Here is a 24896-nt window from a genome sequence, read left to right on the forward strand (position 1 = left end):
ATCAGGGAAGGAAATCAATGAAAAATTAGAGCATCAGGGGAAGGAAATTAATGAAAAATTAGAGCATCAGGGGAAGGAAATTAATGAAAAATTAGAGCAGCAGGGGAAGAAAATCAATGAAAAATTAGAGCAGCAGGGGAAGGAAATTAAGGCAGACCTAGAGAAAACTAAGAAAGAGCTATGTGACGAACTTAGAGTACAAAGCAGAAACTGATAAGAAAATGAACATAGTAAGGAAATAAGCGAGCTGTTAAAAGAGAGTGAGAATTGCAATAAACGGTTAGAGGAACAGAATAACAGAATGAGAAGACTGAACAACATAAGAGAGAGGTGGATAAGAAGTTGGTAGAGCAAAAAAGCGAACTTTTAGAAGTTATTGGGAAGGAAAATAATAAAATTAGGGAGAGAGTAGAAACACAGGAAAGTGAAATTAAAGCGTTAAGAAACAAACAGACAAGCATGTTAAGTGAGATAGAAGGTAGAGATATGAAAGTTGAGGAGAGAGTCAATAATGTAGAAGTGAAGCTGAGACGGGAGATACGAGAGAAACAAGGTAGCTGTGATGGTGTGAAACACGGAGGAAATTACGTAAGAGAAGAGGAATTACCGAAGTTTAACGGGAAACAAACCAACCCACTGGACTTCCTTAACCTTATTCAGAAGCTGTTTGAGCGAAACATAAATGAGGGGTATATTGAATGGGAGCAGGTTTTGGAAATTATTAGCAGTGCTTTCGTGGGAGAAACGAGATCCTGGTTCGTGGTGTACCGTTACAGTATGAAAGACCTCAACGAGTTCCAGAATAAATTTAAAGAAAAATACTGGAGCGAGACAATTCAGAGTCGTGAGAGGGAAAGAGTCGTTTTTGGCAAGTTTAGGGCGAATGAGGGGGTATATCCATGACTGAGTACTTCTTGGCTCACGTCATGATATGCCAGAATTTAGCTGGGATAGCGACGGATACTGACGTAGCAAGGCTACTACTCAGGCATTTTCCTGAACGAGTAAGAACTGCAGCGGTAATGCAGAAAACTAGCACTATTCAGGAGATGGAACAGCTGCTCACTAAATTTGATGGATTGGGAAATATGGAGAGTAGAAACGGGAACGCACAAGATTATGCCCTGCAGTATGAGCGCAGGGAAAACCGTAGGCAGCCGAACTACGAAAATAGAAATCAAGGAAACCCTACGAGTAACGGGAACCAACAACGAGCAGATCAGCAAGCAGGTAACCGACAGGCGGATAGGAATGTGAGCACTAGCGAGACGAACGGTCAAGGCCAAGTAAGACATTTAAACTAAGAACGGGCTGTAATTCAGGGTCTGTATTTCAGCCGTATCCACCAATAACTCAAAGTTGTGTTATGGAGTTATCGTATGACCTAGATGTAAGAGATGATTTAATGTTTGAGCCACAGCAGGAATATATTAATAAACAGGAGCAAGTGGTTAATCCCATTGTTAAGTTAGAAGTATGAGGGGCGGGTGTTCAGGCACTTATTGACTCAGGTAGTCAGAGATCATGCGTTAGTTATGAGTGGTATATGAGTTTTGTACAACGAGGTATTTATGTGGAGGAAATGCCTGTTAAGAGTACGTATATCATCACTGCTGTTGGCAAGAAGTCCGAAGACGTATGTAAGCAGGTGGCATTACCCATAAGTATTGGTGGTTCTATCATGGTTCAAATATGTTTAGTTATTCCGCATCTTGTATTTAATATCATCTTGGGATGTGACTGGCTGACGTCACACCCAGCACAGTTTACAAAGAAGTTGTGGTTAACTTAACGTGGAACGAGGCTCATATTAAAGTCAATTTTGAGGGTGACATTCAGGGGAAACAGGGTGATTGTGCCATGGGGTGTGTTGTCAGGGTTTCACAAGGTATTGAGGAAGCTAGAGAGAGCTTCTTTCTGTGTCATGTGTTGGTTGATAAGGGTCAAAAGGACGCATTATGTGAAGCTGTGAGCAAGAGTTGCTTGGGGGAAGGACGGCAAGACGAGTTGTTGGCAGTGTTGCTTGAACACGTCAATGTATTTTCTGTGAAACCTGGCCGAACTCATGTGTATGAGCATTCTTTTTCTGTACTGGATAGTAGCCTTTTTAGTGGACCGAGGTATGGCATTCCACACAAGTTTTCCAAAGCAGTAGACGAGCAAATACAAAGTATGCTATCAGACAGCGTGATTGAACCATTAAGTAGTCAGAACGTAGATAACGGGAAGTCAGCCTGGTTACTGTGTCGAGTTGTTGGTGTGTTTGTGTATCAGCTGTGTGTCTGTGTGAAGTGGATTTTCCGGATTATGTCTGTAGACAGGTGGGGGGCGTGGTGTGCTTTTTGCAGCAAACTCACTGTACTGCTGTGCACGCGAGTCATGTCAATCGGCGCGTATGTGAGGCCAGGTTTTTTTTGTAAATGTAAAAGAATTCAGACTTGCCCAATACGAAGACCTACGTAAAAAAAGTTTGTTTTTGTAAAATAGAGTTATCGCAGGTGAATATGTGCCATCAGAGGACTTGCGGTAGCACGGTTACATGTTCCAACGGCGTGTAGGTGAACGTGTGCAACAGTGCTTGTAAGGTCATGTGTGGGGATACACTTGGTATTGGATGACACCAGGTGAAATGATGATCTCACATATGGAATAGCGCGTGGTTGCGCTATATGTTTTTTGTGCCATTTTAATCTAGTGAAGACAATCTTAAAACTGATGAACGCTTCAGTGTGAAGAAATCAGAGCAGATGTTGTATAGTACCATTTTTAGGTATTGCTTTTGTAATTGTGTAATGTGTGAATTTTGATGGAAGTTGAAGGACAGTTGAACACTCGAGAGCGTGGAGGCTGAAATATATGTATACATGGTTGGCATGTTAAAGTTGAGTAAATAATGTGTGTCGGTCTAATTTGAGGTGATACCACATGATAGACTGATGCAAGATGAACTGTATGAGACATCGAGAGGAGTGTAAATTTGACAAGCTGTGAATGATGATTCGTTGTATGACAAACTAGTATATTTTCTGCGTTATATATATAAATATGTTGTGAGTGATTCCGACACTGTGTGTTACGCATGTCAGAATCAGGGGGGCGAATTTAATAATCATGGTCGCCACGACATTTACTTAATTTGATTGCCCACCCGAACTAATTGTATATATATGTACCATATGTAATTTTATTCATTATTAACGTCCATCATTTTCATTTATGCAATTGTACGTAAGAACGAGAAATAATTTTTAATTGTAAGATATTAGAATATTCCGTGGTAATGTCAAGACAGGTCTTGCGCTAACAGGCTACTTGGTGTCTCGCAATAGTCTAGGAAGGTTAATTTTGGATGGTTCTTGGAAACGTACGCAACAGCAAGAGAAAGATACATAATTTCGTTGTTACAACGCTAAATTACCCCATATCACGTGCTCCTATCAGGAGGGCTTTTTCTGTCAAGGACAGACAATTCATCTATATATCGACAGGGTAGTGACGTATATCGGCTCTCATTGGAACGTGATGTCATGTGACACCAAGGGAGGAAGTGGGAATCTGACGAGGATTTATATAGATCTACATGGCGTGGTGAAGATCATTCACCATTCTGATTCTGAATTCGGCATTCTGCATCCAACTCTGCTATTTGAGTGCATCGCTTACGATGTGCTTATACTCAACATTTCTTATCGGCTCAGTGAGACTTACTCATATTATTTAGAAAGACAAGTTCAAATAATATAGAAGGACTGGATGTTTTCCGTTCTCTCTATTCAATTAATTCCGATGTGGAATTTCACATTGTAAGGCTGGTACTATGTTTTTGGTACTCAGCACAATAGGGAGTGATAGATTCAGGGTGGAATCCATTTCATGAAGCAGATGCCAAGGATGATGCTGGTGGAAAAGGGACGACAACGATCAACCACGGAAGCAGACGACGAAAAGATCAACCTACGGTGAGCATTAGTAATCCCTGTTAACGCAAGTCTGCGCGTGTAGTAATGAATTGTAATCTCAGTAATTTTTAATTTTGGTAAAAACTCGTTTTTACGTAATTTGATTTTTTTTGAATAAAACTTTTTTTACGTCGTTAAATAATTGATTTTTAAAAAGGTTCCCTATGTTTTTCCACATGGTATTTAATGGTTAGTATCCCTATACCTCACGACCGAGATAGTCTCATTAAATTATGTTTAGTATTTTGTATATCTAAATTCGGTTTCAAATTCCATTTAATTTCAAAGCCTGGCGTCCAGCGTGCAATTGTTTTTAATTATATATATATATATATATATATGGGGTGTTTGATCCGTTACATTACCACAAGTCAGCAAAACAGTAGTGTATTAGTAACTGTCCAAAATATGGAATGTTTAACATCTATTATCTGAAGAGACACTCCTAAATCACCAAAACAAATGGTGGAAGGACTGTCTTCACTGCCAAAGGACAGCATAACTGTTAGCACTATTAGCTGCAGTCCTTGGGGGCCCAGTTTTGATTCCTGGTACTGTGAGAAATGTAAGAATGGCAGGAGGAATGGTACATGGTAAAAATGGTACATGCACCTCACCTCCATTGGGGATGTGTTTGAAAAGAGCTGCATCACCCTGAAACGAAGACACGAGTTTACTGTCAAAGGAATGGAGTGAAACTAGTCTCCTGTTCGTTCTTAGCCAAAATGTTTACAAGGAAAAACTCTAATTGAAAAGTCACTATCGATGAAGGAAGGTATCCCCTAGTCTACTTAATGCAATTTCTTTTATGAAGATTTAATCCGACTGATGACTATACTAGGAAATATACTGCAAAGCAGAATAGGCTGGGTGATTGCAATGAAAATGAAATGCTAGCTTTCACTGCAGTTCTTCTCCTTAGCAGCAATGTGGCAGTTCCTAGAAAAAAATGTGCTGATAAGCAGAAATTGACAGCCATTATGAAGATACAGCCAATGCTGTATCTTCAAATTCATTATGACAAACCTGTATGTTTGCAACAATGACAAACTCAATAAATCTGATCATTTGGGAAGATGAAGAGCATTGCTAAGCATGCTCAATGAGAGTTTCAAGAATTTTGCACCCCATGGATGGTACCATTCAAATGACGAATCAATTAAATTTATAATCTTGAACTAAGAAAACATAAAAATGGTTACAAGAAAATGTAACAAACATGGAACAAAATGCATAATAAAAACCAAAACCAAACCAAACCCCATGGCACTACAGCCCTTGAAGGGTCTTAGCCTACCAAGCGACCGCTGCTCAGCCCGAAGGCCTGCAGATTACGAGGTGTGGTGTGGTCAACACGACAAATCCTCCTGGCCATTATTCTTGGCTTTCTAGACTAGGGCCGCTATCTTACCGTCAGATAGCTCCTCAATTCTAATCACGTAGGCTGAGTGGACCTCAAACCAGCCCTCAGGTCCAGGTACAAATCCCTGACCTCACCGGGAATTAAACCTGGGGTCTCCGGGTAAGAGGCAGGCACGCTACGCCTACACCACGGGGCCAGCTACAAAATGCATAATAGTTTCCTTTATTAAACTGTAACACGATGCTGTTGTTTAAAGGGGCCTAACATCTAAGGTCATCGGCCCGCTGTAACACGATTTCAGTGCGACACCAAGAACAATCTATATGAATGCCAAATTTCCGACCAAGCTGGCGGAAGTAAACAGATTTTGCACAATCGTGACAGATGATGAATCGCAAGGATCAAATTCCTACACAACCGTCTTGAAGGAATCATAATTGCTGCAGTAATATTGAAAAGAGTCTATCCAAGTTCCCCAACGAGTAAGGACAGGTTGAGTTGGAAGAAGCAGAGTACGAGCACTTTCTTTCTACTGTTGATATCGAAGGGGAGTTTTCAGGAATATTTTCTTGCCATTTGCAATTAACTTATCTACTTCAGGGTAGTTGACCCGAACCTCTTCGGCCACCCTATGCAAAGCATGGGCAAGGCACGTTACGCACACCATTTTAGGATAAAGTAGATTTAATCCCTTAGCTGCCTTCAAGTACGGGGCGGCATCTATTAGAAAAAGTAGTACGAAGGGGTACTACAAAAAACAGAATTATTTTTTAAAAGCTATACGTTTTCAAATATATATATATATATATATATATATATAATTTTTTTTTTTTTTTTTTTTTTTTTTTTTTTTTTTTTTTTTTTTTTTTTTTTTTTTTTTTTTACAAAACCACCTTATAAATGCTCTCCATTACAACTAATACATTTGTCTCACCGGTGCTTCCACTGTTCGAAACATTTTTTGTAGTCATCTTTAGAAATGGCTGACACCTCCTCCCTCTTTTTTTCTTGACCACTTCAATGTTGTCAAATCTGTGTCCTTCCATGCCCCTTTTCATGCGGGGACATAAAAAAAAGTCACACGGAGCCAGGTCAGGCGAGTAAGGTGCATGGGGCAGCGGAACCATGCCATTTTTAGCCCAAAACTGTCTAACAGAAATGGCTGTGTGTGCAGGTGCGTTGTCATGGTGGAGGTGCGTTGTCATGGTGGAAGAACCAGTCTCCTGTCTGCCACAAATTGGGTCTCTTTTGATGAAAACCCTTTTTAAAACATCCAAATAAAAGGTGATCGGCAGCCTGACCTGGGGGAACAAACTCTGAACGAAGTGCGCCCTTGGCATCAAAAAATGCAAATCAGCGTTGTTTTGATGTTTGATTTGATATCACTTTTTTGGACGGGTGACAATGACGTCCTTCATTGGCTTGATTATTGCTTTGTTTCTGGGTAGTAACCATAGCACCATGACTCATCACCAGTAATGACCTTTGACAGAAAATCTGGATCGGTTTCAAGCTGTTGTTTCAAAACGACACACAATTCTACGTTCATTTTGATTGTCGGTCAGAACCCGAGGAACAAACTTGGCAGCACTTTTCATTCCTAAATCTTCCGTTAAAATTTGCTGAACCGAGGTCCTAGATAACCCACTAATCTCTGACAGTTGATCAATTTCTGTCGATGGTCTGTGAGCACAAGTTCTCAAATTTTTTCAACATTTTCGTTGATTCAGGCAGTTGCATCCATAATGAGGTTTGTCATCAATCGACATGTCGCCATTTTTAAACCAAGCAAACCACTCATATACTTTAGTTTTTTCCACAGCGGAATCTCTGTAAGCTGTTTTCAACATTAAAACAGTTTCACTGGCATTTTTACCAAGTAGAAAACAAAATTTCACAGGTGCACGTTATTCGCTTAAATTTGCCATCATAAAAAATGAAACAAGAACAAAACAGCGCTAGCAAAAACAATCACTGCAGATGAACAGAACAAGCCAGGTCAACAACCAGGTGGCACTGAACTGGCAATGAGTTGGGCTATACATGCCTAGCGGCAGAAATGCGTACTACACGAGCTTTGCCCACGGCAATGTTATTCCGGTTATTTTTGGGTACCCCTTCGTATGTTGTCTCTTTTTACCCCATCCAGCCACAGAAACTTCATAGCATCATCAAACAGCACTGCAATGACATGGAGGAATGATTTACTTCCTCTAAAACTGCACACGTCAGGAGGAACACATTACCGGGCTTTTGTTGTCTTTCAGGATGGCAATAATTACATTAGCTATGTACCTCCCATTTACGTCAGTTGTTTCGTCCAATGAAATCCATATCTTGTGGTTGAGAATTTCAGATCTTATCTTCTTTAAAACATCTTCATAGAGACTCGAGATATAAAATTTTCTCAAAGCTGATTCATTGGAAATAGGTTGACTGATATACTTCTCTAAGAAGGACCTAACGTTGGTACCGCTCAGTTTTTTCAAGTGAATAGTTGAAGTAACCATCATCCTGCTGAGATCCTTACAGAATTCCTATCTGTTTGTAACATAATTATTGGAACTTAAACCTTCTATTGATAAACTGCTGTATTCAATCTATGTGTCTGGATGGCATATCTACATTTTTTGTGTTTCAAAAGGTATTTGGACATGTGACGTGTTGGGGATGTAGAAAGAAACAAATTTATCAATTCGTAGAAAAACAAAGCAACAACGTAGTAGTTGATTAATATTCTTTGACAAGACGTTCAAGGAGAAAAGGGCTGGGACCAATTGGAGGTTGGTGGATGTAATAATAAGAAAAAAGGTTAATCAAAACAGTATATTGTTTCTACAAGGAAATCAATTTCATATTTACAACTCAAAATTTTGTAATCTGGCACATAAAAGAAAACGCTCATCGTGAATGACGTACATTAGAATAGAATCCCTAGACCATTTACAAATTATAATATGTGACTAATCAAATGAACATGGTAACCTATAAGCCTCGGAGAATATTGACACAGATTTCCAAAAAGGTAAACAAAGGGAGAAGAAAGGCACGGGAAAGACCAAGGACGGGGATCACAATAATGGGAGTCGCCTGAGTATAAACGTTGCCAAATGCAGGAACAGTTGTTGTACCGTCCAGGCCACAAGTTCAATCACTCACTAACTCTTGAAATTGCATATTACTCGATGTTCATTTGTTAAGGAGAAATATAACTCATATCAAGCTTAAAAGAAAACCGGCCACAGCAATGAAGATAACTCCAAAATCCATAGGAGAAGAATAATAGTGGTAATTATAAAATAAATACTCTGTTGCTCACCCAATACAGCAAATAAAAGAAGTGGAGCTTCCCAGCAAAAACTGGGAAGTCCTCAGACGACCCTCCAACCACACTCGGTGTCAGCGCTGGACTGAAGACCGAGTATGTGGGGGAAGCCTTTATACCGCTGCAGAAAGTTCAGGAAAAAAGTACACAAAACGTCGAGAAGAAATATCGGACACTAACGCAGCGGGTGACGTAATCCAGTGGAGACTCGGTGTGTAGTGAGCAATTCACCAGGACGGATGCACGGCGAGGCAGCAGTGAAAGTCCAAGGCTGGTCAGATGAGTAAAGTAGCGGCGAGTATATGCAAATAGGTGGAGTTCCAGATGATGGCAGCCGAAAATAGGTGAGTGATCGTTACAGACATTATCTCCATTTCTTTCGCTAGCATAAAGATTTACTCTATGTCGGGAGTAACTTGCTCATGATTATTATGAGTGACCCATTCAATAGTGTCTTGTATCTGCCACATGTGTTTCGTGGACTCTCATGCCATCTGGCAATGAATAAGTTGCCTCGTCTTGTGTGCGAACTCTTCCGCTAGTGTGTGCGTATTTCGCTGCTCAAAAGTTTCTGTAGTTGCTTGCTGTGGTGGGCAGACTGTCCATTATTGACCTTTAACGAGGACAGACATGCTGGCTATGGCTTGTCGACCCGGAGTGAAAATGAAGCCACATTTGGTCGGCGTCGGATGAGACCGAAACAGTAATCCCAATGAAGAATTATTTTTAGTATTCTCCTTTGGTTAAACATGTAGTTTCTTATTTATTTGGTTAATTAGATTCAGATTTCTCAGTGCACGGGTCTACATGATTAAGTCACTATGGAATACCTCACCACTCTCGTAAGTACAGTAGTATGCATTTAATATTTTTGGTCATGTATAATTTTACCTTATTATGTGCCATTTAAATTATATTTCAGGTATGTGTGGTGAGATATTACGTACAAAAAACTTTTTCCAATGTCTTAATTTTTCTCTCTGTTTCAGAGAAGTCAATGTCTGGCTCCATGGCTAAATGTTAGTGTGCTGGACTTTGGTCACAGGCTCGATTCCCGGCAGGGTCGGAAATTTTAACCATAATTGGTTAATTCTACTGACACAGGGACTAGGTTTATGTGTTGTCTTTATCATCATTTCATCCTCATCATGGTGCGCAGGTCGCCTAAGGGCATCAAATTAGAAGACCTGCATCTGGCAAGCCGAACTTGGCCTTGCATACTCCCGGCACTAAAAGTCATATGCCATTTCATTTTTTCCTTCAGAGAAGCCAATAGCTTACAAGTTCTAGCTGAAGTTATGGAATAGGATATTATGTGCAAGTGATGGTTACGATATATATATTTGGAACCGTATTAGGGCGCTAGGACTTGCAGTGAAAAATATGCAGATAAAGGTTTAGGATATGAAATCTTATTTATGCCAACCAAGTGCTCCATATTATTTTTACTTCCAACAACTTATTTACCAGTATGGTACTTCAATGTGATATAAGGTGTACGTCAAGTGTAATGTAATCTATTGCTGCATGTGGTTTGTTTTCTCTCTTCCCATGTTAAATGGCATTTATGAAACAATCTTGCATGACTTATGACCATAACTGAAGGGCTGAGAATCATAGTGGGCCAAGTGCCATTTTATAAAAATGGAGAAAATTTAGGTTAAAGTTTAGTCACTGCCATGATTCACAGACAAATATTACCGAGACTGCATTTGCATATTATATAATAGATCCATTAATCACCACACAACAAAATACTAAGATTATCTGGCATTTCAATACAAATAAAAAGTAAATGAATGCCATCATTTTTCACTGGAGTAGATTTGGCCCACTTCGCCTCTAAACAGACAGTATGAATTTTAACAATACGCCAGTGGACCAACTCCACATGGCACTGTAAGGGACTTCATTTTGCCGTAGTTACATCATGGGACTGGAAATACCTAAAAAAAAAATCTTATGATTAAATAGTTGAACGATTGGAAGCATGGCAATTAAATAATCATACTTAGCTTTTGCCAGCTTAATGAGCGCTCTTTAAGCAGGACTCGGTTCCCATGGTGAAAGTACTGAAGTTTTTACCTTTACAGATGACCTCTCCTTACGAGAAGGTGAAATGTCAAAGATTTTCCATTCTTCTATTTCGTTAGGTTCATTAGACTGGAAACGAAACTATTTAATTTTGAGCCACTGAACCTTCTCCCTATCTGTTTCCTTACGAATCAAACTTTTCTGAGAGCTCCTAAATGTTCGCAAAATCTTTCTGTTCCAATTTGTTCACACTAAAGGGTTAATTTTGCCTACATTCCTTAACTAAGGTCAGATAATCTACCATGACCAGTGATTTTGCCTAAAGTTTTGGAGTTCCAATGGTACTAAAATCTCTGTCTCTAGGCAAATATGAATGATCAGATTCTAGGAACTTAAGATCAATCATTTTAAATTGGGAATAATGAGCAAATGTGACCCACAAAGATGATATATACTGATTCCTATTAAAACCACTGCGAGTGTCTGAATAGGCTATTAAATGATTTGCTATTGTGTTGACGTTCCTCAGGTAATACAGAATAAATGAACCTACTTCTGTTGGACCCCTTCGTGCTGTATCTTCATCCCCACATGTACATGTTTGCCCACCCTTTAACATTCTCACAGTTTGTATTACTACATTATACATCCTCTTGTAAAAATACACGCTCTTTCTTCTCTTCGAATTTGTACCACTGTTTATATTCTCCTCACGGCCGATGTCCGTCATGATACTACGCATATCACGTGACTCAGAGAGCGAGGGATTGGTCATGAGGACTTGGCCCCACTATGGCACTACCTACAGTGGCTAGTTCAATTTGGTTAATATTTTGTGACCCTGCAGTACATAAATGGAATTACGTGAAGATAGCCCAGTTGAAGAGATAATACTCGAGGCAGAAATGAACCGCTAGATGGCATTAACTCAATTTCGACAGTTGGTGGATTGGGCCTACTATGGTTCTCAGTCCTTCGATTACTGTATTCATATATTTACAAGAATGTAGTCGTAATGTTCTGACATCCTTCCGGAATAATGGCCTATTAAGGCCATACAAATAGTTAAAATGATGACAAAAATAACAAAGAAAAGAAACAGAAACAGAAACTTGTTATAAGTTTTAACTTTTGAAATAAAAAGTGAAAAAATAAACAAAAAACCAGGGTTATGAGGGTTAAAATACCAGCACCACCACCATCAACAACGCTAGTTTACACAAATTATATCCTTAAAATATCAATAATTTGCTTTAAAGAAAAGTCTTTACAAAGGTCCTCCAGGAAAAAGAGTGATGAATGTTCCTCAATTTGGAGTAGGATTCTTGGTCCATAACAGCATATTAGATTCAATTGAAGCTTTTTTTTTTTTTTTTACCTCCCCAAGAATGGCACTCCTAACAGTTAAAGTAGAGATTTTTTTTTTTTTTTTCTATTTGCTTTACGTTGCACCGACACAGATAGGTCTTATGGCGATGATGGGAAAGGAAAGGTCTACGAAGTGGAAGGAAGCGGCCGTGGCCTTAAGGTACAGCCCCGGCATTTGCCTGGTGTGAAAATGGGAAACGACGGAAAACCATCTTCAGGGTTGCCGACAGTGGGGCTCGAACCCACTATCTCCCGATTACTCGAAAGCAGAGAATAAAATATACACATTGATAAATGCCCATGTCCCAACGAATGACAAAAATAACAAAGAAAAAAAACAGAAAAATTTTGGGAAGAATTGGACCAGTTGATATCATGTATCTCTGATACACATATTAAAATTTTACTTGGTGACTTTAATGCTAAAATAGGAAAAGAAAAACGATTTCGTACAGTAGTGGGTAAATGGCCAGCGAATAAATTTACAAATAAAAATGGTCAAAGATCAATTGATCTTTGTATAGATCATGGATTAATTTTGGAATCTACAAGGTTTAAAAGAAGACCACACAAACTAATGACTTGGAAATGCCCTAATATTAAATTGGGGGAGTTCCAGATTGACTATGTGGCCATGGACAAGAATTATCACAAAGAAATTTATAACGTGAAAGTACTCCGTGGGGTAGACATAGATTCAGATCACTATATTTCCAAGACTAAAATAAAATTAACGCCAAAAAAGAACAAAATATCCAAATCCAATAGGAGGAAGAAGTATGACCCTAGTCATTTAATTAATAATAAACTGTATTTTGAAAGGTCTAAAACTCCTCTAAGCGACAATTTGGGGACGGTAATTGAAAAATTAAAAACCATAGCTGAAGAAATTGCTCCTGTTAAAAAACGAAAGAAACATGCTTGGTGGAATGTGGAGTGTGACACAGCGATTCAAAACAGGCACAAAGCATGGTTAAATGATCAACAAAAGAGAACAGAAAAGTCCCGTGAAGAACTAAATAATGCTAGAAGACAAACAGCCAAAGAAATCAGAAGGGTTAAGAGAAATTATCACAAAGAATCATTAAACGCCATAGATGAAGCATTCATACAACATAAGAAGAGGGATTTTTATAAAACGTTTCGACAATACCAATTAAACTATACTCCACCAACACTTATGATGAGAAATACAAATGGAAAACTGGCACATAGTAACCAAGAGAATGCAGAAATTTTAGCTCAATACCGTGCCTTCCAATGTGGGTGTAAACTATGTAAATAAATAAATAAATAAATAAATAAATAAATAAATAGCGAAGAACCAACACAATACCTAGAGTATGACCTTCATTCAAAAAATTACACACCATTAGAAAAGGTTATACCACCCGATTACAATGAAGTGTTGAAAGCCATCAATTCACTTAAAAATTACAAAGCTTCAGGGGAGAATCAACTAACTGCAGAAATATGGAAGAATGCTAATACAAAAACCATTCAGAATTTACATAAATACCTCAGACATTTGGAATACTGAAAAAATGCCCGAAGAGTGGAATATGGCGATAATGCACCCTTTACATAAAAAAGGTGATAGATCAGATCCCAACAATTATTGGGGGATATCATTGCTGGATATCCCTTACAAAATTTTTTCAAAGTTGTTATACATGAGAATTCAAGAACAACTTGACTGTGAACTTGGAGAATAGCAAGGAGGCTTTCGTCCAGGGAGAAGTTGTCCAGATCAAATTATCAGTTTAAAGTGGATTATGAAGCATCATAGGGTTAGAAACAAAAAGTTAGTTATAACTTTTGTTGATTTTAAAAAGGCGTATGATAGTATCCATCGTGAGTCATTACTGAATATCGTAAAAGAATTTGGTTTACATCCAAAACTTATTTGCAAGAACCATAAGTCTAAAGTCAGATTTAGAAATGAACTCTCAAAGCCATTTGACATTAATACTGAACTTCAGCAGGGAGATGGACTCTCACCATTATTGTTTAATTGTGTGTTGGAAAAAATCATGCGGGAATGGAATAAGATGTGTCAACCTAACATCAAGATTGGCAGAAAAATAAGACTCAATTGTTTAGCATTCGCTGATGATCTTGCACTACTTGCTAATGATATGGAAGAAGCTAAATTGCAAATAAAAGAACTTGATATCATAGCAAGAAAAGTTGGATTGCAAATTTCATATGAAAAAACAGAAATAATGCCAACCTTCCCTGTTACAGCACCAACCTCCATTACCTTAGCCAATACCAAACAAATTAAAATTGTGAATAAGTTTAAATATCTTGGTGAAATAATAACTTGGAACTCCAATGAAAAATCATAAATAGAAAGTAGAACATTTAAATTTTTTTTAAAAAGCACAACGAATTACATGGCCAACGTACAAGAAAAAAATCTCTTTCAATAAATGCTAAACTTCAACATTACTGTTCCGTCATTAAACCTGAAGCGACTTATGCTTGTGAAACACTATTTAAATTGAGCACCAAAGCAACAACTGATACACTGCAAAAGGTTGACAGAAGGATACTCAGAACAATCATTAACAAAAAACATCAGGTGGATGGACAATGGAGATTATTGCCAATGCAGTGGTTTATAGGGAAAGTGAATCTATAATAGATACGATGAGAAAAAGAAGAATTGCCTTTTTCTGTCATCTTTCTAGATGAAATGATAATAGGATAATAAAACAACTATTTAATTACTTTTGGAAAAGTAAAACAAAATAATTGGTTTAAAGAAGTTCTGAATGACTTAGAAGAGCTGAATATTACAATGAAGCAAATTGAAAATAAAGAAAAAAGGATTCTCAAGAACAAACAAATAAGATTGTCATTAAAAACTGTACAACACAAACAGTATGTCATATCTGATGAAGAAAGGGCAGCCAGGTCAGCCAGAATGAAGAGGTTTTGGGAAAGGAAGATGATGATGCAAGCTAAATCTTCAGTTAATTCTTTGTTAACATAAATGTATTTGGGTTTGATTTAAGTGCTCCAATGTGGGCGTAAACTATGTAAATAAATAAATAAATAAATAAAGAAAGAAAGAAAGAAAGAAAAGCTGCAAATTAGGAAGTAAAAGGAAATGAAGCAGTAGAGAATTCATAACTGGATATAGAAATGTGCTGGTTGTTGTACCAACATACAGGCTGCTCTCTGTTAAACAAGTTCATGTAGTAACTTGGTGATACATATTCAAAGCTTCTGCATATGCCTTCACTTATTACTTTCTTTCACATTCCAGTATCTTTTTGAAAAAATAAATCAATAGTATTTTCAGTGAATCTTGCCTAATCCTATTCTGCATGTGCTGACAGCTCATGGATTAACAGTGCACTTAGTATATTTAATGTATGGCTTTCAGTGCTAGGAGTATCTGAGGACAAATTGGCTTGCCAGGTGCAGGTATATTTGACACCCATGGGCAACCTGCACGTCTGTGTGTGTGTGTGTGTGTGAGATGATATAAGAATAGGGGGAAACCCAATATTGGCCAATAGATACTTTTGTTTAACACTAAGAGGTCTGCTCAGGGCTTAACGTCCCCACCTGAAGGACGAATCATCAACAGCATCATATACCCTCACACCATATGAATACCATGGAGAGGTTTGGAATCTAATCTAGGATTTTGGCATGAAATCTAGCCATTAGAAATTTCATGCCACCACTTCTACCCTCCTGGCCAACATTCTGACAGTGCAATTTTTTGTTTCTGCCAATGGGACTCAAACCAGCTAACCATGGTTTTAAACCATTAAAGACTAGATGCATTAACGATCATGGCCACCAGGTGGACTGACAGCGCAGTCTAGTGAAGCAGTAGTAATTGCTTACCTTTATAGTGCTAAGTAGAATTGTAGTGTGGTTATTTTATTAGTTAGTAAGGGCAGTTTTAATGATCTTTTAGCAAATAGCTTATTGTTGTGAAATCCTTGTGCAATCCTTCAGAATCCTTGATAGAATCTGAGGACTTGTAGAATAAAACATGTCATTCTGTTATTAATGTGTTCTTTTACAGGTACGTTACAGAGTTTGAAGTGTTATATTTAAGCCTCGACAGACTTTACAACTTAAGTTATATTAACTATGTCAACAATGAAAAAGAATGGCTTCCTTCTGAACAAAACATCTTGACATTTCAGCATTTAACAGCAGTTCAGATTTCTGAAAGAGTGTAGTAGGAATACACAGTTAATATGAACTACGGTACATTTTTTCCACTTATTCCTGTTATTTTATAATTAGGAAACACCTAAATAGTTATTATATGGTAGTTGCTTTATTAGTATCTCACTTGCTTTATTGTTGTGTAATCCTTGCATAGTATACAGTACTTCTTTCCTTTGATTATTTTTAAAATTTATTTCCAGAATAAATTATTTTACTTCTTTTTTTCTTTCGTATTTCCACAATGTACTTTCATTACATGCTATTAACATGATTAAATCGCCACCCCCGAAGGCATTTTAGAGCACTTGATCAGGCTGCTCCTAATAAGGAGTACAGGTGCCTCTCTCAATCGCCCCTAACTTGAGAACAGACTGTTTGGTGGGTTCCAGTGCCATTTCCTGTCCGACTCGTTGGCTGAATGGTCAGCGTACTGGCCTTCGGTTCAGAGGGTCCCAGGTTCGATTCCCGGCCGGGTTGGGGCTCGTGGGCTGGGTGTTTGTGCTGTCCCCAACATCCCTGCAACTCACACACCACACACAACACTATCCTCCACCACAATAACACGCAGTTACCTACACATGGCAGATGCCGCCCACCCTCATCGGAGGGTCTGCCTTACAAGGGCTGCACCCGGCTAGAAATAGACACACAAAATTATTACGGTATAGTGCCATTTCCTAAACTGAGCGGTCCATCACCCGAGCTATGTGAACTCATCTGCCCGAAGCTGCTGGTCTGTTTAGGGTGTCGGGATACTTACCGCCACCCAATACTCTGTGTTGAACGCTGGTTGTATGGCCTACTCCACAACTGTAGTGGGGTAACAAGAACAGCCAAACATATGGAATGAAGTGAGTGAAGAACTGAGAACCTAACAAGAAAAAGAGCAAAACCATCGTTCTTATTACGCAAGGATCAAGGAATAGAAGATATGGTATTACAAGTCTACGGGGAACCACTAGAGGTAGAACAGTTCACTACCTTGGGAGTGTGATACCGGAAGATGAAAGAATGGCACAGGAGATAAGCAGAAGAGTGCAGTTAGCTGGAGGGTTTTACCACAGTGGGAGAGGACTGTTATAGAGTAAAGAAGTGTCAATATGATGAAAAAAAAAAAAAAAAGTAGAAGAACTACTTTCTACCGATCTTGACGTATGAAGCTGAAACCTGGGCAACAACCAAAGCAGAGAAATGAAAAATCCAGGCAAGCGAGATAACATTCAGTAGTATGCTAGTCCAACATGAGACTAAATAAGAAATACTGTAATGTGAGAAACACTAGGTGTATGTGGAGAGAGAGAGAGAGAGAGAGAGAGAGAGAGGGGGGGGGGGGAGGGAGGGAGAGAGATCCAAATGGGGAACTACTTTTCCTCCGAAATATTTTACCCCGGGAGGAAGCTGTCATCAGTACATCATTCATACAGAGAGCTGCATGTCCTCGGGAGTTAGTTACGGCTGTAGTTTTCCGTTGCTTTCAGCCGTGTAGCAGTATCAACACAGCTAAGCCATGTTGAGTATTATTACAAGGCCATATCAGTCAATCATCTAGACTGCCGCCCTTGCAACTTCTGAAAGGCTGCTACCCCCTTTTGATGAACCATTCGTTAGTCTGGTCTCTCAACAGATACCCACCTGATATGTTTGCATCTGCGGCTTGGCTATTTGCTCCATTGGGACGCGCAAGCCTCTCCACTGCGACAAGGTTACATTGTTCGCAGGGGAGGAATGATCCCATAATGAAATTAAATACCCTATGTCCAATCATTATCTGAAAAATGAGAATCTTCACTAATGATAGTTAAATAGTTATGTCTCCAGTGATGTCAGCTGCCTTAACCTATAGCTGCAATGCTGTTACACTGGCTAGGCATTTCCATCTCGCAGCACCAGTCGCTGGTTAGGAATCAAGTGGAGTGCACATACTGAAGAATATCTGCAGCTTCATTCAGTGTTTTCGTTCCTGTGTTGCAAGTTGTGCTACGAGTTACATTTGTGTCTGTGATAAGTGTAGTACTGCAACATTAGTGATGTTGAAAGCGAAAGCCAAGTACCTTTGTCACAGATGGCCAAAAAATATGACTTTGCACCCACTAGGCTGTTTGGCATCATGAAGCAGAAGGAAAAAATTCTGACCGCGGAAGTGAAGTGCAGTTCTGGGGCAATAATACGGAAGAATATTCGTCCTTCGCCGTACGAGGAACTTCAAAACATTTTAATGAATTGGTTCATGGAAAAAAGGAGCGAGAACGCTCCAAATTATGGGAACATACTTAGACAAAAAGCTCAAGAAGTCTCACTTAAGCTGGGTTTGGTTGATTTCCATACTTCTAATTGCTGGTTGGATTGTTTAAAAAAAAAAAAAAGCTCAATCTTTTGTTTCAAAACATGTGCGGTTAGAGTGCAGAAGTTTATGACGATACAGTTGTGTACTGGACAAAGAATACGTTACCTCGGCTTCTTCAAGGATATGATGCTAAGGATATTTTTAACGCCGATGAAACGGGAGTATTTTACAATTTGCTCCCGTCCAAGACAATGCTGTTTGCGGAGGAAAATGCCACGGAGGCCAAAAAAAGTGAAAGGAAGACTGACAGTGTTGTTATGTGTTAACAGCAACGGAGTGAAAAATTACCCCCACTAATAATTGGAAAATTTAAGAATCCAAGATGCTTCAAGGACACCCGTACACTCCCATGTAAATATGATTTTAACAAAAGTGCGTGGATGACATCGGAGATATTTCTAAAATTTTTACGAAGCTTTGATGCTAAGATGGGATCAGCAGGAAAGAAGATAGTGCTGGTGATAGATGTCCAGCTCATCCTTCAGATACATCTTACCTGTGGAATATCAAAGTGGGTTTCCTTCCTCCTAACTGCACTAGTCACCTGCAGCCTCTGGATCTTGGCATTATTCATTCTGTGAAAGTAAAGTACAGGAAGGCCCTGGCACAAAGAGCTATTTCTTTTCTCAAAAGAAATGAGGAAATGAAATTTAATATACTCCAAGCCATGCATATGTTTGTAGCAACATGGCAACTAGTCACAACAGACACTATTCAAAACTGCTTTGGCCATGTAGGTGTTGGTGCCACCATTTCAGAAGTTTTTAATGAAGATGACACTACTGCTGACATTAGGGAAGATTGGGGGGTTGTATCGAAGGACTCGAGTGCCACAACATTAGAAGATTTTGTTACTTGTGACAATGATATCCTAACTTCAGCACCACAGGTAGATGTTGGAAGCCGTTGTGACAATGCAGAAATACTAAGTACTGAACAGGAAGAAGAACATCCAGCAGAACCACCTTTTGGGGCAGCAGTGGAGGGACTGGACATTGTCCACCGGTACTTCTACTTCAACATTGATGAAGATCTCATCAACAATCTCAGAAAACTTTGAGAGAAATCTTTTCATGAGACATCTGGGCAAGAGGAAGCAAACTACTGTACTGGACTATTTCAGAAAGTGAAGGTTAATATGCTTATTCTCATGGTTCTCATGCTCTATTTTTCACAAATCTCTTTAAAATCATGTTTGTTTTCTGTTCCTTCGATTTAAAATTGCAAGTCAGTAATACCTATTTCCTTGCTGCAGGTTGTCCTCCCAATGGTCCACTAAGGATTTTGTTACGTCTGCTGTTTAGTAAATATTTTCTGTTCTTCTTGTGTTAATTTGAGTTTTTAGAATTAATATGTTTATTATTTCTTGACATTACATTAGTTAAAGACATAAATGTATTATTTCTTGTGATATATAGTCTACTTTCTTTGAACCCCCTTTTAAGGAAGAAATATCAAATCCCCTTGAGATTCGTTAAAAAGGGGTTCTACTGTATGTATTTTAATGTTATAATTATTATCCTTTTAATTTTATTTTGGCTGAAGATGGCCACTAAGTGGCTGAAGCTAGACCCAAGACTGATGTAATATTATTGACTTGATATATTGTATTTAAAAGGTGGACCCTCTTGTCAATTTATTTCTTATAATCCACAGACCAGGTTTGCGATGACTGCACATTATACACGTGCGTCAAGTTCAGTGTACTGTAACTATACCGTTACAGATTGTAATACATCCTAACAGAGATATGAGCGAATGTGGCACTAAAGTGTGCACATGTATCATTGGGAACTGTCTAACTACAGCATGACAACGGACACATGCCCAAGGCCAACCTTTCTCTCCTGTCCTGTGCAAGTCTCCTATTGTGTCAGGCAAAGAGGATACAATCTGTGAGATTACGAGATGGAATGGCACTCTGTTGTGTTAATGCGAAGACAGCAGGTTCTGCCTTCGCGCAAGTGATGACTGACTGTGCAACGTCGACCTAGCAAGTCATTTTCCAGACTGTATTCGCTCCGCTGACATATGGGCCCAACACCTCGCAACACTGTGGGGGGCACAAAAGGCTAGAATTCCTCCACTTCACCCTCAGTGTTTGTGGAGAGTCCATTAGAATGCCGACTACATCCAGGACATTTTCAATCCATCCTGCTGCCATTTCTGCAACAGGAAGGTAATATACTGTTTCAACCAGATAAGGCACGATTTCCAGACCTCTCTCCCCCATTGAACATGTTTGTTGGGATATAATGGGATGATGTCTGACCCATTCTGTATGGCCAACTACTAACTTCACACAACTGAGACAATGTATACCTGTACAATAGTCTGCATGTGAGAATACATACTGCCTGTAAGGCTGTTCGAGGGTCTCGCCGGGGGTGGGACAGACGACGACACAGTATACTGATATGGCACTAAGCATCTTCTGTCTGTTTTGGTCAGTAATGGTTACGAATAACATGTACAGGACTGGGAGAAAACAAACTCATCTGTCATAATAGAGGTAGCTGCAATATACTGGGCATGGGACCAAGCTTAATTCTAGTTTTCAACATTTTGTACTTCAGTTACTGAAAAAACATATAATTTTGTAACTTTTTATTTGTTCAGTAATGTTTTGAAATTAAAATTTTGTTTCTGAGAGTTCTGAAGGAAGTTGACTTACCTGTTTACTCCCCTGACCTTTCACGTGACGTCTACAAGCCATATTACCTCTGGGTTGAATTGTGAACAAAGTAACAGTCATTTTTTCTGCCAGTGTATTTGTCTCAAAATAATGTAGTAAGGAGAGAAGTTGGGTAACTTCCTACTTATAACTAGATCATACATTATAAGAAAAAAGATCAGTGCTCATAACTAAACTGCACTTTGATGCAAGTTTACAAGAGTTCAGGTTGACTTCTTCAATACTCACTTTAAATAGCAAAGACATAAGGGCAAGAACAATGTTATTTTCCATTACTGATGTTTTATATACAATATATGTCTGGTCTCAAAACAGAGGTAAAAAGAAATCAAAACTAATACAATTAGTAAAGTGAGCTAAATATTTAATTCTAATACTCACCACACCGCCTTAAATATTTAAGTATTTGTTCCAGATGTCCAACAGCCTCATTACGTTGATCCATTTCTGAATGCCGCACGAGAAGACACATATCCACATCACTTTTGTCGCTGCCGAACCCACTCATAGTTGAACCAACCAGAAAGAGTCCATACCGTGGAAATGTTGACTAAGATAAAATAATTACATTTAATTATAGTTAACAAAATATAAACTTGCAAGGAAACTATAGAAGGATAAGTAGGAATCATGGATGCCTCAGGTTTCATATAAAAACACTTTTAGTCTATATTTTTCTTTCATAAATTATAGTGACTAGAAAGCTATCCAACTGTATGTCTCTTCTGACACAACATTGCTTAGAATATAACTGCTACCTCTCAAAATGATCATTACAGGAGACAAACATTTTTGGTGAATGATAAAATCATGCATAATTTTGTAAACTGACTAAGGATTCTAAACCCATGCAGATAAACCTCAAAACAATCACAATAAGTCTACTAAAAATCATTAGTGCAGAAACTGATATACAGTATTTTCCAACTCATCACGTTTAAACTTAAAACTATTTCGAGTTAGCTAGTGAAATTCCGAAAGTACTCACTAGCTTATAACAGCTATCTCTGCAGTCATGACAAGACTGTCTAGTGTCAGGAGAAAATACACATCTGCTTTTTTTCATAATCTTGATCATTTAGTTTTCGACTGCACATTTTCAGAATTGAAACTTTTAGCTGTGACAATAACAGTGTATAGCCTCTGGAGAGGCCCCGTGCAGGTTTTTCTAATTGACTCCCGTGGGCGAGGAATATCTGAGAAGATGGGGAACAACCTCAAAAGGCAGAAGTATTCAGTCAGCAGTATCTAAAGATTGTTGGTTACAAGGATGATGTCCAAATAGAGGAGGTGACTAATACTAAACAAATATTAAAATTTACCTATGACAGCAATGACATTTACAGTAAGATACAAAAGTTGAAAAGCAGCTGGAATTGATAAGATTTCTGGGGATATACTAAAGACAATGGGTTGGGATATAGTACCATATCTGAAGTACTTGTTTGATTATTGTTTGCATGAAGGAACTTTACCAAATGAATGGAGAGTTGCTATAGTAGCCCCTGTATATAAAGGAAAAGATAGACATAAAGCTGAAAATTACAGGCCAGTCAGTTTGACGTGCATTGTATGTAAGCTTTGGGAAAGCATTCTTTCTGATTATATAAGACATGTTTGCAAAATTAATAACTGGTTTGATACAAGGCAGTTTGGGTTTAGGAAAGGTTATTCCACTGAAGCCCAACTTGTAGGATTCCAGCAAGATATAGCAGATATCCTGGATTCAGGAGGCCAATTGGACTGTACCGCGATTGACCTGTCTAGGGAGACTACTGGCAAAAATGAGTGCAATTGGACTAGACAAAAGAGTGACTGAATGGGTGGCTCTAGAAAACAGAACTCAGAATTGGAGTAGGTGAAGCTTAATCTGTCCCTGTAAAATTTAAGAGGGGAATTCCTCAAGGCAGTATTATTGGACCTTTATGTTTTCTTATATATATCAATGATATGTGTAAAGAAGTGGAATCAGAGATAAGGCTTTTCGCAGATGATGTTATTCTGTACAGAGTAAGAAATAAGTTACAAGATTGTGAGCAACTGCAAAATGACCTCGATAATGTTGTGAGATGGACAGTAAGCAATGGTATGATGATAAACTGGGATAAAATCACTGAATAATACTAAAGAAATATTAAAATTTACCCATGACAGCAGTAACATTTACAGTAAGATACAAAAGTTGAAAAGCAGCTGGAATTGATAAGATTTCTGGGGATATACTAAAGACAATGGGTTGGGATATAGCGCCATATCTGAAGTACTTTGTGAGTTTCACATAAAGGAATGGTCCTCTCAATTTTAATTACTGCGTTGATGGGGTGAAAGTTCCCTTTGGGGAGCATTGTAAATACCTAGGTATTAATATAAGGAAAGATCTTCATTGGGGTAATCAAATAAATATGATTGTAAATAAAGGATACAGATCTCTGTACATGGTTATGAGAGTATTTAGGAGTTGTAGTAAGGATGTAAAGGAGAGAGCATATTTGTCTCTGGTGAGACCCCAACTACAATATGGTTCCAGTGTATGGGACTCTTACTAGGATTACTTGATTCAGGAACTGGAAAAAATCCAAAGAAAAGCAGCTCGATTTCTTCTGGGCAATTTCCGACAATAGAGTAGCGTTACAAAAATGTTGCAAAGTTTGAGCGGGGAAGACTTGGGAGAAGGGAGACGAGCTGCTCGACTAAGTGGTATGTGATGATATACTAACAATTTGTTGGTTATTTTGATCCACCTTTTCAATACAAATTACAGTTTGTGTTGCTAAGTTGTAATGTTACAACACTAATTTACCGGGACATGTTTCGCTTTTATTCACAAGCTTCATCAGCCTATACAATTGCCTCAAGGTTTGTCATTTTTGGGTGGTTGTTACAATTTTCATTACATTGAATGTAAATCTAATTTCGTGATAACAATATTGAAAACAAGAATAATATACACATTAAAATTTTTTTTTTGGACAATATGATTTGCAATTTTAAAAATGGATTAACTCTTAATTCTAAAACACATTGACGTCCAAAACACAGTTTTTAATTTGGCTAAAAATTGCTTGCGATGTTAAAATAAAATTGATTCAACTATAATTTGGCATTACAATTTGAGTCATAAATATATAAATATTGAATGTTAATATATAGGAGCCATAGTTTCTGAAGTGCGTTGGTTTCTAGAATACAGTAACATTTCAGTATTGAGAATTATAGTTAAGAATTGTGCTCTCTAAATAATGTTATTTAAAAAGACTGTAATTTTGTATTATGCGTGATTAGTCATGATGATAATCTAGAATTGAAGTCTTGAGTTCGTTGGAAAATGGCTTCTAGATTTGATGAGGTTTGCTGCTGCAGTTTGGCAATTTGATCAGAGGAAGTATTGACATATTTAATTCTTGTTTGTAGCGACCAGACTCTCCTTTGGAAGTTGATTGTTTTGATGTAAGTTATGGTTAAAAGGGGTTTCAATCCAAATTTTGAGTACTGGTATCTGATTATGTTTCTTTCGATTTATGGAATGGAAGAAGCATCTGGAACAAATGGAAATGAACTTAAGTAATATTGTGTGTGTGTGTGTGTGTGTTGTGCTTATAATG

General features: G+C 38.3%; 1 protein-coding gene across 2 annotated transcripts in view; it reads right to left on the reverse strand.

The window, feature by feature from the left end:
* LOC136858645 (poly(A) RNA polymerase gld-2 homolog A) overlaps positions 1–24896 on the reverse strand; it is a 384677-nt gene that overhangs the window by 138304 nt on the left and 221477 nt on the right. For both annotated transcript variants that reach the window (XM_067138357.2, XM_067138358.2), the window contains exon 6: positions 21676–21844. In XM_067138357.2, coding sequence (XP_066994458.1) covers positions 21676–21844 — 169 coding nt within the window. The remainder of the gene's footprint in view (positions 1–21675; positions 21845–24896) is intronic.

Source organism: Anabrus simplex, chromosome 1 (assembly GCF_040414725.1).
Source record: "Anabrus simplex isolate iqAnaSimp1 chromosome 1, ASM4041472v1, whole genome shotgun sequence".
Taxonomy (NCBI): domain Eukaryota; kingdom Metazoa; phylum Arthropoda; class Insecta; order Orthoptera; family Tettigoniidae; genus Anabrus; species Anabrus simplex.